Source organism: Pelophylax lessonae (genome assembly GCF_965119305.1).
Source record: "Pelophylax lessonae genome assembly, chromosome: 5".
Taxonomy (NCBI): domain Eukaryota; kingdom Metazoa; phylum Chordata; class Amphibia; order Anura; family Ranidae; genus Pelophylax; species Pelophylax lessonae.
In genome coordinates, this window is record NC_138772.1 from 393,351,887 (window position 1) to 393,365,715 (window position 13,829).

Genomic DNA, 13,829 nt, shown 5'->3' on the forward strand with positions numbered 1-13,829 from the left:
CTGATACTTTGTGCATTGTTTCCTGGAATGTGCGTGGACTGAACAATGCATTAGAGAACTGCTGTCCTTCGGAATCTGAAAAGACTGCAGGCGGATGTAGTTTGCCTACAGGAGACCCACATGTCCTCTGATCCCCCCCCCCCAGTATAGCCCCTGGCTTGTATCCCCACCAGTACCATTCTAGTTTCTCTATATATTCCAGAGGTGTAAGTCTGTTGGTACGGCGGGGGGTTAATTTTACCTGCTCTTCTACCTGTGTGGATCCGGAGGGTAGATATGTGCTCTTATTGTGTAATGTTGGGGGACTGTCATGTGCGCTGCTTGCAGTATATGTGCCCCCGGCCTTTTTTCGGCTGGGGTAATTGGATTGCTGGCGGAGAGGATTGCTGGCCTTCCGACGGTTCCTCTGTTGGTAATTGGTGATTTTAACGCCACCCTGGATCCCCACTGGGACAGGTTCATCCCTCGCTCGGAGCCCCCTCCGCTGACCGATAATGGGTCTCCCTTTGCTCGGTTGATGGGGGAGTTGGGACTGACGGATGTTTGGTGGATGGGGCATCTGGGCGACCAGGTGTATTCTTGCTACTCGGCTGCACGGTCGGGCCTCTCCCGTATCGATTTGGGGTTTGGCAACGAGGCCCTCTTGCCTCTGGTGGTTGGTGCGGAGTATGGGCCGAGACTGTTCTCGGACCATGCTCCGCTCCGGATCAGACTGTCCCTGCCGGCTGGGTCGGGGAGATCCCTTTGGTAATTGAATCCTTTTTGGCTCACACTTTTTCCAAGTCCCGACCCCATACCTGATTTACTGACTTCCTTCCTTGCAACCAATTTGAACACGGCTGAACTGGGGGTGGTGTGGGACACTGCGAAAGCCTTTCTGCTAGGGCAGTTTAGTTACCTGATTAATATTAAATCCTCTACTAAGGTGTGGGAGGTGTGAGGTGACTAGGACGGAGGCAGCTTATGTTGAAAACCCTTCAGAGGAGTCTCAACGCTCCTGGTTAGCAGCTCAGTCCCTCTCCAAGACGGTGGCTTTACAGCTAGCTGAAAACAAGCGGTTTTTCCTTCAAGAGAAACATTTTGAGGAGGGGGGAGAGTACGGGTCACGTGCTGCCTATGTTGGTTCGTTCCCAGCAGCCGGCGGCTTTTATTACAGCCCTTCGGGTGTCCTGCGGAGTACCACTCCTGAGATCTCTAGGGCTCTGTGGGAGTTCTACTCGGATTTATACTCGTCCAAGGTGTCAGCCCCCCCGCAAGTGGTGGAGGACTTCTTGGACGCATTTGACCTGCCGGTGCTCTATTCCCGGGAGGCAGAGGGCCTGGATGCTCCTCTGACTGAGCTTATCACGGCATTGAAGGCCGTGCCGCGGGGTAAGTCCCTGGGAGTGGATGGCTTGCCAACTGAGGTGTATGGGCGGTATTCTGAACAGCTGGTCCCCGTCCTATTGAAGGTGTTTAATGACGCTCTGCAGAGAGGGTCCTTGCCTGATTCTATGAGTGAGGCAATCATAGTCCTGATCCCTAAACCTGGTAAGGATCCGCTGCTAGCTGACTCGTATAGGCCCATTTCCCTGTTGATATCGGACGTTAAACTCTTAGCCAAAATGTTAGCCTCTAGACTGTCCACGGTTGTTCAGAGCATTATCCATAGAGACCAATCGGGCTTTATCCCCACGACAGCTACAGCCTTAAACCTACGGCGCCTGTTCCTTAACCTCCAGCTTTCTGTAGATAATCCTGGTAATAGAGCAATCTTCTCACTAGATGCAGCTAAGGCCTTCGACAGTGTCGAGTGGCCTCATCTCTGGGCGGTGTTGAAGCGCTTTGGAGTGGGGGACACCTTTATCAGTTGGGTTAAACTATTGTATGCCAACCCAAGAGCCAGACTCAGGGTCAATGGGGACCTGTCGGAACCCTTCTGTTTGTTCCGGGGCACTCGGCAGGGGTGCCCGCTTTCGCCACTGTTGTTTGCCATGGCGTTGGAGCCGCTTGCGGCACGTATCCGGGCCCATCCGGAGATTGTGGGCTTCCGACAGGGGCCCCAAGGTGGATGTTGTTTCATTATATGCTGACGATACCCTACTTTACTTGGGGGACACGGGGAGGTCGCTGAGCGAGGTCATGATTTTGATTGACTTTTTCGGTTCCTTCTCTGGGTTCTCTATAAACTGGGATAGGTCGGTTCATGCCTCTGGATCCTATCACAGCCCCACTTCCGGAGAGGGCTAGGGATGTGCGTGTGGTTGACCAGTTTAGATACCTGGGTGTCCAGGTGACCCCGGATGTTGGCCGCTATTTAGAACTTAACCTAGTGCCCCTGCTTCATAAATTTCGACTTAAATGTACAACCTGGTGTAGACTCCCTCTGTCGGTAGCGGGACGGGTCAACCTGGTTAAAATGATTTAGGCGCCTCAGCTCCTTAATGTACTGCACAATGCCCCTCATTGGATCCCGAGACGCTGGTTTCTTCGTGTGGAATCTTTGTTTCGTGACCTAATTTTGAAAAAAAAGGTGGCCCGTATTAGACTGACTACACTGCAGATGAGTAAAAACTGTGGGGGATTAGTGGTCCCCAATCCTAGGGTGTACTTTCTCGCCTCCCAGGTTCAGCGGTTGGGAATTGTCTGACCCTTCTGATCCCATCCGCACTCTCCTGGTCTCCCCAGACTCGCCATATACAGCGTTTACGCATTTAGAGGCGGGGCTCACGCACTTGCAGGCCTTGCTCCCAACGATCAGACTTCTCCTTACCTTGTGGCACTGTGTGCGGAAAATGCTTTAAATAAAGGGGTTCTTCCATGGTACTTCGCTGTCGCGGAACTCCAACTATCGGGAGTTGTCTCGGTTGGAGGGGGTGGGGTGCTGGGAGTCGCGGGGCCTGGCATTCCTTGTACAGATTTATCGCAGGGAGAGGGTGCTGAAGTCCATTCAGGAACTCCAGCAGGAGTTTGACATCCCTAGACATTTATTCGTTAGATATCTTCAGTTGCGCCGCGCTATAGATATCCAGTCACGGACTGTCCCCCTAAGACTGACGGAACACAGATGTCTTTAAGTCTACTGACAGACGAGGCATGATCTCTCGGGTTTACCTTACATTGTTGGCTGCCCTACAGGACCCGGCCTCTCTTCCGGCCCGGGTTGGCTGGGAGAGGGACCTGGGCCCCATTGATGGGGAGACGTGGGAGCTGTGTCTTTCCTCTATCCCGTTGGTCTCAGTGTCGGCATCGCAGAAGGTTTCCCATTTTTTTTATTGTTTCATAGGGCATATCGCACTCCGGTTCAGCTGTTCAAATGGGGGCGTAGGGACAGTGATACCTGCCCCAAATGTAAAAGAGACCAGGGCACACTGGTTCATATGCTCTGGAGATGTCCCAAATTATTTCGATATTGGAGCGAGGTTATTGACTCTATATCCAGAGTTTATCATTTTACATTGCCCAGAGATCCGGTTGTGTGTCTACTTGGGGCCCTGGAGGATGAAACCTTGACACCTCATGCCCATACGGCGGTCCTTAGACTGCTGTATGTGGCACGCAAATAGCTAGGCCAATTTTCAGCTTTCAGCGCTGTCACACTTTGAATGACAATTGCGCGGTCATGCTACACTGTACCCATATGACATTTTTATCATTGTTTTCACACAAATAGAGCTTTCTTTTGGTGGTATTTATTCACCATTGGGTTTTTTATTTCTTACAAAAAAAAAAAATAAGACAGAAAATTTTGGGAAAAAAAAGTTTTTCTTGTTTTCTGTGAGTAAATTTTGGAAATAAATACATTTTTCTTCCTAACTGATGTGTACTGATGAGGCGGCACTGATAGGCTGCACTGATGAGGTGGTACTAATATGCCGCACTGATGGGCACTGATAGGCGCTGCTGATGAGCACTGATAGGAGGCACTGATGGGCACTGACAGGTGGCACTGATGGGCGGCACTGACAAGCACTGATGGGAGGCACCATCAGTGCCCATAGTGCTGCCAGTCAGTGCCCATCAGTGCCTCGATGAGCAGGCACTGATGGACACTGACTGGCAGCACTATGGTCACTGATTGTGGGCACTGATGGCGAGCACTGATGGTAGGCAGTAATTGGCACTTTATTTACATTTTGGGTAATCAGGGCACTGATGATCAGTGCCCTGATTACATGTCCTTGTCTCCCCTGTGAGGAGGAGCCGCTGATCGGCTCTCCTCGCCTCACACACTGACAGTGTAAGGCGAGGAGAGCCAAATAACGGCACTTCCTCATTTACATGTGACCAGCTGTGATTGGACACAGCCGATCCCATGGGTAAAGAGTCATGTCATTGACTCTTTACTGGCGCGCGAGAGAAGCTGTTCTGGTGCGCCGTCATATGACGGCGTCCCAAAACAATAGCTACACCGCTCCGCCGTCATTTCTCGGTGGGCGGGTAGTATGTGGTTAAATTATCTTATATTTATAAACCCAACACATTAACCTCCTGTATGGACAAAGCATAATTAGCATTTTTAGCAAGCCATAAGTGATACAGTAGCTTGATGAATCAGAGCCAATATTTTTTTTCTTTAAAGCCGCAAAACTGATAATCCAGGTAATGCTGTCAAGCTGAATTATGTACTAACTTCTTATATTTCTGTGTCTTAGCAAAATCTAACTAGCTAATTCTATATTCAAAATTTCAGTCCAATTGAGTCTCAATTCTTTTGCGCAAGAATATCATTAACTATCCCACTGCATAATCTATTATACAAAGTATGTGCATACTTTGTAACTTGCATATAAATATTGCCAGTTTAGAGATATATGAAGCTGATCTAACTTCCTAGTATATGAATTTTGGGTGGACAGCATTGATACAGCTATACTTTGCAAGTAAGTTTTGTCAATCCAAACTCATAACAATTACAACTGTGATTAAAATAATCTATCTTTTAGTAGTTGTGGTAGTAGCTGTTGCAGCTATCACATATAATAATTACCTAGCTTCCAAGACTGGTTTGAGATCTGGTGTGGGCAACGTTGGGTGACCAAATTCATCCTCCAAATTTAATGGGATATTGAATGGAATTCCAACACGAATTGTAGAATCCACAGTACCCAAAGAAAATTTAAACGGTTTACCCTCTGACACAAAAAGACAAAAAGGGGAAAATACTTAAAAGAAAGAGAAAAATGCAAAATCAAACTTAAAGTATGCAAAACCTCTAATAATTCTATCAAATATTAAATGTTAGCTGCAGCTGCTAAATCAATGCAGAATTCATTCAAACATGCTCATGATATGTCCCCCAATATAAGACTAAAGGATTTCTCATGATAGAATAAAAGGGTAACTTCACCTTTTCTACAATGCTACACCAATTTTCAGGGTGTAACATGTAACAGATGCAATGACCCCTGCTCCCCCCTTCTACAAGCTAGTGGGGGATCTTCTCCCTCTCCCTAGCTGTCACAATGTACAAAAAACACATCATATATTAACAGTGTTCTGTGAATAGGAAAAGTACAAGGTCCGAAAGCCTTTGTGACTGTTGGCTTTTAGTTCTCAATGAACTACCACGGCACTGTTGTGCGCTGTGGTAGTTCATTAAATCTTCCTGTCACAGTGTAACTCCCTGGCCGTATCAGGGATACGGCCAGACAGATAGACAGACAGTCTTCAGGAACATGGCATTACACCCATGATCTGCTGATTGAGGGTGCAATGCTTTTTCAGGTTCATTACGAAAAAAAAATAAATGTAGATTTTTTTACATGGAAAGAAATGTTCATTTATAATTTTTTTGTAAGATGAACTTATCTTTTAAGACTACACTCATATGGGGGATCAGGGCCAGACAGCAGATTCCTGTGTTATGTATGTAAACAGATGGGGAGAAATGCCTCTAGAAAGCAATGGCATGCTGGCAGATAGTTGCTTCTGCCCCACTCCTGTTCACATGATGTATTTGCACATCCATTAGTAACCTGTGGTTAGGGACAGATGATCGAACCAGGATACAATCTATCATATCATTATACAGTGAGGGAAAAACTGAATTTTTGTAAAATCTTACCGTAAAATTCCTTTCTCTGAGTCCTCTGACAGTCGCCACCCACTCATACAGTCTTCGCCAATGGGTATTGACCTCTTATCCACAGGAGCAAGCTAGGCATAAGACTTGTTAAAATAAGCAATTTACATAGACACACCTGTAGGGGGCTGTCCCTTTGGTCCAATACCCCCCTGCTATCAGCCGTCCCAACTCAGTTTGGTAGCAAGCAGTTAAGAGTCCATAAAACCCCAAAAGAGGGGCGGGGGCGGCGACTGTCAGAGGACTCAGAGAAAGGAATTTTACGGTAAGATTTTACAAAAATTCCATTTTCTCTTACGTCCTCTGACAGTCGCCGCCCACTCATACAGTCTTCACCAATGGGATGTCCCAAAGCAGTGTAGACATGAGGGGTGGGAAGCGCAACCGTCACAAAGGCAACGGAGCACCCAGGTCAGAGAAAGGAACCTTATCTGAACAGAAAGGAAAACCCTCTGGATAACAAAAAGCTCAACTGAGCAACAACCCAGGAAAGCAAATAAAAAAGGGGAAAACAACCTCAACAGGCAGGGACCGGCAAAGCCAGGGCCCCCTCAAGGTACTGCCACGCACAGAACTTTGCGGCCAAAGGAGGCATCTGCTGATGCCAGAACATCAAGTTTGTAAAATTTGGAGAAGGTGTGCACGGACGACCAAGTCGCAGCCTTGCACACCTGGACCACCGAAGCCTGATGCCAGAAGGCCCATGACGCACTCACCACCCTGGTAGAGTGCGCCTTGACCGGGAAGGGCGGTACCCGTTTCTTAATCGAATAGGCCTGCACAATCATCTGTCTGATCCATCTTGAAATGGTTGCCGCAGACGCAGCTGTACTCTTCCGAGGTCCCTCAGGAAGGACAAAAAGAGAATCAGACTTCCTAAAGGATTCAGTGGACGACAAGTAAACCCTGATCGCCCGGACAACATCCAAGGAATGTAAGGCAAACTCCTTAGGATGCTTAGGATTCGCACACAGCGAAGGCAAAACAATATCCTCATTAAGGTGAAAATCAGAAACCACCTTAGGAAAGAAGGATTGGTTAGGTCGCAAGACCACCTTATCCCTATGAACCACCAGGTAAGGGGAGCGGCAAGACAGGGCCGCCAACTCCGACACTCTGCGGTCAGATGTGATCGCCACCAGAAAGGCAACCATTCGTGACAGCAGAGGCAAAGAAATTTCCCTGATGTTTTCAAAGGGAGGACGTTGCAAAACGGACACAACCAAGTTCAAGTCCCAAGGAGGTAAAGGCGCCCTCCGTGGAGGAGCCAAATGATGCACACCTTGAATAAAGGTGCGTATCAAAGAGTTAGACGCCGAGGGGCGCTGGAAAAGGACAGCCAGTGCAGAAAACTGGCCCTTAATCGTGGTCAAAGCAAGGCGCTGGTCCACACCAGTTTGCAGGAAGGCCAACACCCTCGTCACCGAGAAGGAGCGAGGAGGGACGCCCCTGGATTCACACCAGGCAAAATAACCAGGTACGGTAATAGATCTTACGAGACGAGGCCTTCCTTGAGCAGGGTAGGAATGGCCTCCGATGAGAGACCCCCGTCTTTCAGGACCTGGCTTTCAACAGCCATGCCATTAAAGCCAACGACTGTAAAGCAGGATGGAAGATCGGCCCCTGAGACAGTAGATTGTCTCATAACGGGAGCCGCCACGGAGGCTCGACGACCAGTTGTATGATGTCCGCGTACCAAGACCGGCGCGGCCAGTCCGGGGCCACTAGAATCACCAACTTCGGTTGCGAGACCAACCTGCGAAGGAACCTGGACAACAACTGAATCGGTGGAAAGGCATATATCAGGCGATACTGATGCCAAGGCACCACCAGCATCCGAGGCGTCTGCCAGAGGATCGCGCATTCTTGCCACAAACTTTCCCACCTTGTTGTTTAGCCGAGATGCAAACAGATCCACATCTGGGGTTCCCCATCTCGCACACAGCATCTGAAACACCTCCGGGTGTAGGGATCATTCTCCCTGGTCCAGGGTCTGGTGGCTCAGATAGTCGGCCTGCCAATTCTCCACACCTGGAATGTGAACTGCCGAAATCCCCAGGACGTGCGTCTTGGCCCAAGAAAGAATGTCGGTCATCTCCCGGGCTGCCCGGGTACTCCTGGTGCCCCCTTGGTGATTGATGTAAGCCACCGCAGTGGCGTTGTCCATCTGCACCCGCACACGGCGATCCCGAAGTTGATCCGCAAGCACAGTCTGATCGCTCGCAGTTCCAATATGTTGATCGGTAGGGAGGATTCCGCCTCCGACCAAGTGCCCTGGGCAGACAGAATGCCCAGAACGCCACCCCAGCCCGACAGGCTGGCATCCGTGGTGAACACCGTCCACAACAACGGCCAGAAGGATTTGCCCTCCGTCACGTCAGAGCAGGGGACTGGAGCCACCAGAGAAGACTCTCCCCGACAGGACTCTCCCCGACGGTGACTCAGAGATATCCTCCTTTCCAAGGACTGAGGATGCCTGTCCCATCTGGCCAGGATCTCCGCTTGAAGAGATCGTGTGTGGAACTGTGCAAATGGAATTGCCTCGAAGACTGACACCATCAACCCCAGGGACCGCATGCAAGCCCGGAGCGACGAGGAATCCTTGTCCCTGAGGGACCTGACCTCGTCCTGCAGAGTCCGGAGCTTGTCCTCCTGCAGAAAAACCTTTGCTTGGGCAGAGTCCTGGACCATTCCCAGGTAAGGGAGACGAACAGAAGGGGACAAGGTCGACTTCTGAACGTTGATGGTCCACCCGAACTCCTTGAGCGTCTGAACGGTAGTCGACAGATCGCATAACAGACTCGGGCTGGCGCTCGATCTTAACAGGAGATCGTCCAGATATCCCAAAATCTCAATCCCCTGTGCCCGCAACAGGGCCAGAACAGGGTAAACACCCTTGGAGCCGAAGCGAGACCGAAAGGTAACGCCACAAACTGATAGTGTTCCTCCGCTATAGCGAATCCGAGGTACCTCTGATGACCCTCGAAAATGGCGATGTGTAAGTACGCATTCTTGAGGTTGATGGAAGCCAGGAAATCTCCCGGACTTAAGGTGGCCACCACCGAACGGAGGGATTCCATGCGGAACTTCTGAACCCGCACGAAGCGGTTCAGAGCTTTCAAGTCCAGAACTGGACGTACCTTGGCCTCCTTCCTGGGCACAGTAAACAGATTTGAATAAAAACTCTGAAACCTGTCCCGATGAGGCACCGGGACGACCACCCCTTGGGCGAGGAGATCCTGAACTGCCCGATGAAGATCGTGCAACCGATCTGGGGTCAAATGAAGATTTGAGGGAAAGAATCTGTCCGCTGGCCGAGAAAGGAATTCGATCTTGTATCCCGATCAAATGATTTCCTGAACCCACCCGTCCGGAACCTGGAGCAAATAAGGTTCTAGGAAACCACGCAGACGTCCCCCCACCTCTGTAACGGGTGAGGGTGTCCCTTCAGGCAGAGGCGGAAGGACCAGCCGGGCCGGCGTGGTTGGATTTTTGCTTGCCCGCCCAGGGCTTCCTCTGACCACCCTGGCCGTTAAAGGGTTTCCCCTTGCCCTGTGCCTTAAAGGCACAAAAGGGCCCCTGATGTGGTTTAAAGGAAGTCCCCGCTTACTGCGGAAGGACTTACCCTTGGGATTCTGGGGCAGCAGAGTGCTCTTACCCACAGTGACCCCCTTAACCAACTCGTTCAGGGATTCCCCAAAAAGACGATTCCCCACATAAGGGATGTCAGACACCGTCTTATTGGAAGACTGGTCAGCCGACCAGCTCTTCAGCCACATTAAATGATGGAGCAGCACTGTGACGCCAGACAGCCGTGCTGCTAGAGTAGCCTCATCCAAAGCTGCGTCACACAGGTACAAAACCGCCAGACGCATCTGCTCCACCATTGCCACAGTAGGTGGAGGTGCGGAATCCGCCTCCAGAGTGTGTTTGAGCACCTGGGCCCAATCAGCCACAGCCTGAGAGACCATAACAGAGGCGAAGATGGGCTTCAGTAAGGAACCCGCCACCATATACGTGTGGCGAGTAAGAGATTCCACCCGCCTATCCGTAGGGTCCCGGAAGACTGGAGAATCCTCTGAGCCCATGAGAGTGGCCTTGTTTAACCTGGACACCGTGTGATCCACTTTAGGGGACACGGTCCATCGCGAATCCGTAGGAGAGGCGAAAGGGTAACGGAACTGAAACCGTTTTGGTACCACAAATTACGCCATTGTTCGTTCACCGTTTCGTGAAACTCAACGGGACAAGGAAACACCTGTGCCGCTTTTCGGGTTCTGCGAGTTCCATAGGAAGACTGCTTACCCGGTGGGTTAGGCTCATCCTCTAAACGTAGTGTCTCTTTAACAGAAGCAATAAGCGAAGACACAGCAGCGCGTTCTTTTGCCGTTTCAGGAGAAGGATCATCCTCCTCCTCCACCTCCATATCAGAATCCAAGGACTGAGACCCCTCAGGGGGTAAACTGTCAAGGGCAACCATATCAGACTCAGAATCAGAGGACAATGAAGCCCTGGCTCGTTTCCTAGAATCCCGTTCTGACATCAACAAATCCACCTGGGACGCTAAAGTCGCAAGTGCAGCAGCAAGGGAAGGTGAAGATTCAGGAGTACCTGAATCACTCACCAAGGCTGGGGGGAATTTGCAGTCCTGGGAGTCCATGAGAATATCACTGTCGTTGGCCCTTTAAGACGCGATCGCAGCGACCCACCGCAATGCACTGCAATAAGGATCACACTAAGGTACCCCCCTGAGATGGAAAAACACTGAAAACAGAAGAATATTCCCCAAAACCAGCAAAAAGAACCCCCAGAAGTGTTACCAGGCTGCTGGAAACGATCTCTGCATACAGGAAGGGAAGTGATGTCATCTGAACAGTAAGCTGTCTAAGAGAAAATGGTTGCCAATGCATCTGAATGGGAGGCTCCGGGAAAATGGATGCCGAACATGTGCAAAGGAGAACACCTTGCCACACACAAGATGGTGCCCGAAGGCGTTAAAAAACACTACATAGAGAGCTGCAGAAAGTGCCAGAGCAGCTGCCCACACCCAAAATGGCGGACCTGCGTTTTTTTGCACCGCAGCGGTCCGCACCGCCATGTCTGCACCCCCAAACACACTGACAAGTGGACAGGGATAGGGACACCCACAGACCCCCTCCACGGCGATACATGCGCCAAGAGGCCCACGCAGGGACCAGGAGGGATGCGAGCCCCGGACAAAGACATGAGGGGAGAGCACAGACATCAGCAGACTGTGATCCCCAAACAGAAGCCCCACACAGAAGTTACTTACCGCTCCATATGGTGTGGGGCGCCTCAATAGCGCGGGAACCCCCCACCCCAGACGGCGGGGGGGGGGGGCAGCCGAAATAGAATGCATCGCACGATCAAAGCACCGCATGTTGAGGCATCTCGGAGAGGTAGCCACCTCGCAGGCTGATGCCCCTGAGGACAGGGGCAGGTCGATTGCTAGGCCAGGGCGCACTCATAGCCGCTAAACGCTTGATGGCGGGCTGGGATTCCATAAGATCCTCTGTCCTGGAGTACCAGGACGACCAGTCCGGTTCCCAGCTCCGCAACGCTGTAGTCTTCCGAATATCCGACTAACTAAGAGCAGACAAATAAAAAGCTAGTAGTGCAAAGAAAACACTTTTGCAGCAAATAAAAGAAATAAAACAGAAGAAAGGCTGAGACATGTAGCCCCAGCACAGGGAAGCCTATCTTACTCCTAACTTGGCAGAAGACAAACTGAGTTGGGAAGGCTGATAGCAGGGGGGTATTGGACCAAAGGGACAGCCCCCTACAGGTGTGTCTATGTAAATTGCTTTGTTTTAACAAGTCTTATGCCTAGCTTGCTCCTGTGGATAAGAGGTCAATACCCATTTGTGAAGACTGTATAAGTGGGCGGCGACTGTCAGAGGACGTAAGAGAAAAAGTATTTGATCCCCTGCTGATATGTTTGCCCACTGACAAAGAAATGATCAGTCTATAATTTTAATGGTAGGTTTATTTTAACAGTGAGAAACAGAACAACAAAATAAAATATCCAGAAAAACGCATTTCAAAAAAGTTATAAATTGATTTGCATTTTAAATGAGTGAAATAAGTATTTGATCCCTTATCAATAAACAAGATTTCTGTCTCCCAGGTGTCTTCAATACAGGCAACGAGCTGAGATTAGGAGCGCTCTCACCACATCCCGCAAACCGAGGTACCTGTACGTCAGCTTGAAGAAGTGGTAGTACCGGGGTGAGGCCTGCAGCTAGAGGAATCCCGGAAACCGTTTTTTAGAGTTGACGGTCGGCTTTCTGGTGATAACCACGATGCGGCTCAGCAGCCACTCAGTTGTTATAACAAGGAGCATAGAGGGGATGTTCCCACACTCCCACCCGGGTCTCCCCTCCCACATGGAGACCCTAACGACCAGCCGGCTGGTCAGAGTCCCGGATACCGGATTCAGCTTTGATCGGGTCTCCGATGAAGTAACCCGGAAGCAAGCACTTCCAGTTAACTCGGCTGCCAATGGCACCGATTTTAAAAAAAGTGGCAGCATTCAAAAACGCTTATTTTGGCATTTTGAATAGTTTTAGAGGGAAAGGAGGGATTGGGGTCTTTTAGTTGGTGCGATTATTCACAAATAGAGGAAACTCAAAATAATTGTCAATCTCCCTCAGTCTGGGGCTCCATGCAAGATCTTATGTCATGGAGTTTCAATAATCCTGAGAATGGTGAGGAATCAGCCCAGAACTACACAAGAGAACCCTGTCAATAAATCTCAAGGCAGCTGGGACTATAGTCACTCAGAAAACAGTTGGTAACACACTATGCCGTGAAGGACTGAAATCCTGCAGTGCCTACAAGGTCCCCCTGCTCAAGAATGCACATGTACAGGCCCATCTGAAGTTTGCAGGCCCGTCTGAAGTTTGCGAATGAGGAGAACTGGGTGAAAGTGTTTTGGTCAGATGAGACCAAAATCAAGCTCTTTGGCATCAATTCAACTCACCGTGTTTGGAGGAGAAGAAATGCTGCCTATGACCCTAAGAATACCACCCCCCCTCCAACATGTAGGTGGAAACATTATGCTTTTGGTGGTGTTTTCCTGCTAAGGGGACAAGACAACCTTACTGCATCAAAGGGACGATAGACGGCCCATGTGCCCTCAAATCACAGGCGAGAACCTCCTTCCCTCATACAGGGCATTGAAAAAGGGTCGTGGATGAGTATTCCAGCACGATAATGACCCAAAACACATGGCCAAGGCAACAAAGGAGTGGCTCAAGTAGAAGCAATTAAGGTCCTGGAGTGGGCTAGCCAGTCTCCAGACCTTAATCCCATAGAAAATATGTGGAGGGAGCTGAAGGTTCGAGTTACCAAATGTCTGCCTCAAAACATTAATGACTTGGAGAGGATCAGCAAAGAGGAGTGGGACAAAATCCCTCATGAGAAGTTTACAAACCTGGTGGCCAACTACAAGAAGCGTCTGACCTCTGATTGCCAAAAAGGGTTTTGCCCCCAAGTACTAAGTCATGGTTTGTTAAAGGGTCAAATACTTATTTCACTCATTAAAAAGCAAATCAATTTATAACTTTTTGAAATGTGTTTTTCTGGATTTTTTTTATTGTTATTCTGTCTCTCACTGTTAAAATAAACCTACCATTAAAATTATAGACTGATCATTTCTTTGTCAGTGGCCAAACGTACAAAATCAGCAGAGTATCCAATACTTTTTTTCCCTCACTGTATGCCTCTACCTGCAGGTAGCTGC

The 13,829-nt window shown here is 49.6% G+C and overlaps 1 protein-coding gene across 1 annotated transcript in view; it reads right to left on the minus strand.

Annotated features, from left to right (window-relative positions):
• The window catches only part of SMCHD1 (structural maintenance of chromosomes flexible hinge domain containing 1), a 1,054,086-nt gene that overhangs the window by 503,678 nt on the left and 536,579 nt on the right, over positions 1–13,829 (minus strand). Inside the window, exon 21 of the mRNA XM_082259552.1 lies at positions 4,970–5,114. Coding sequence (XP_082115678.1) covers positions 4,970–5,114 — 145 coding nt within the window. The remainder of the gene's footprint in view (positions 1–4,969; positions 5,115–13,829) is intronic.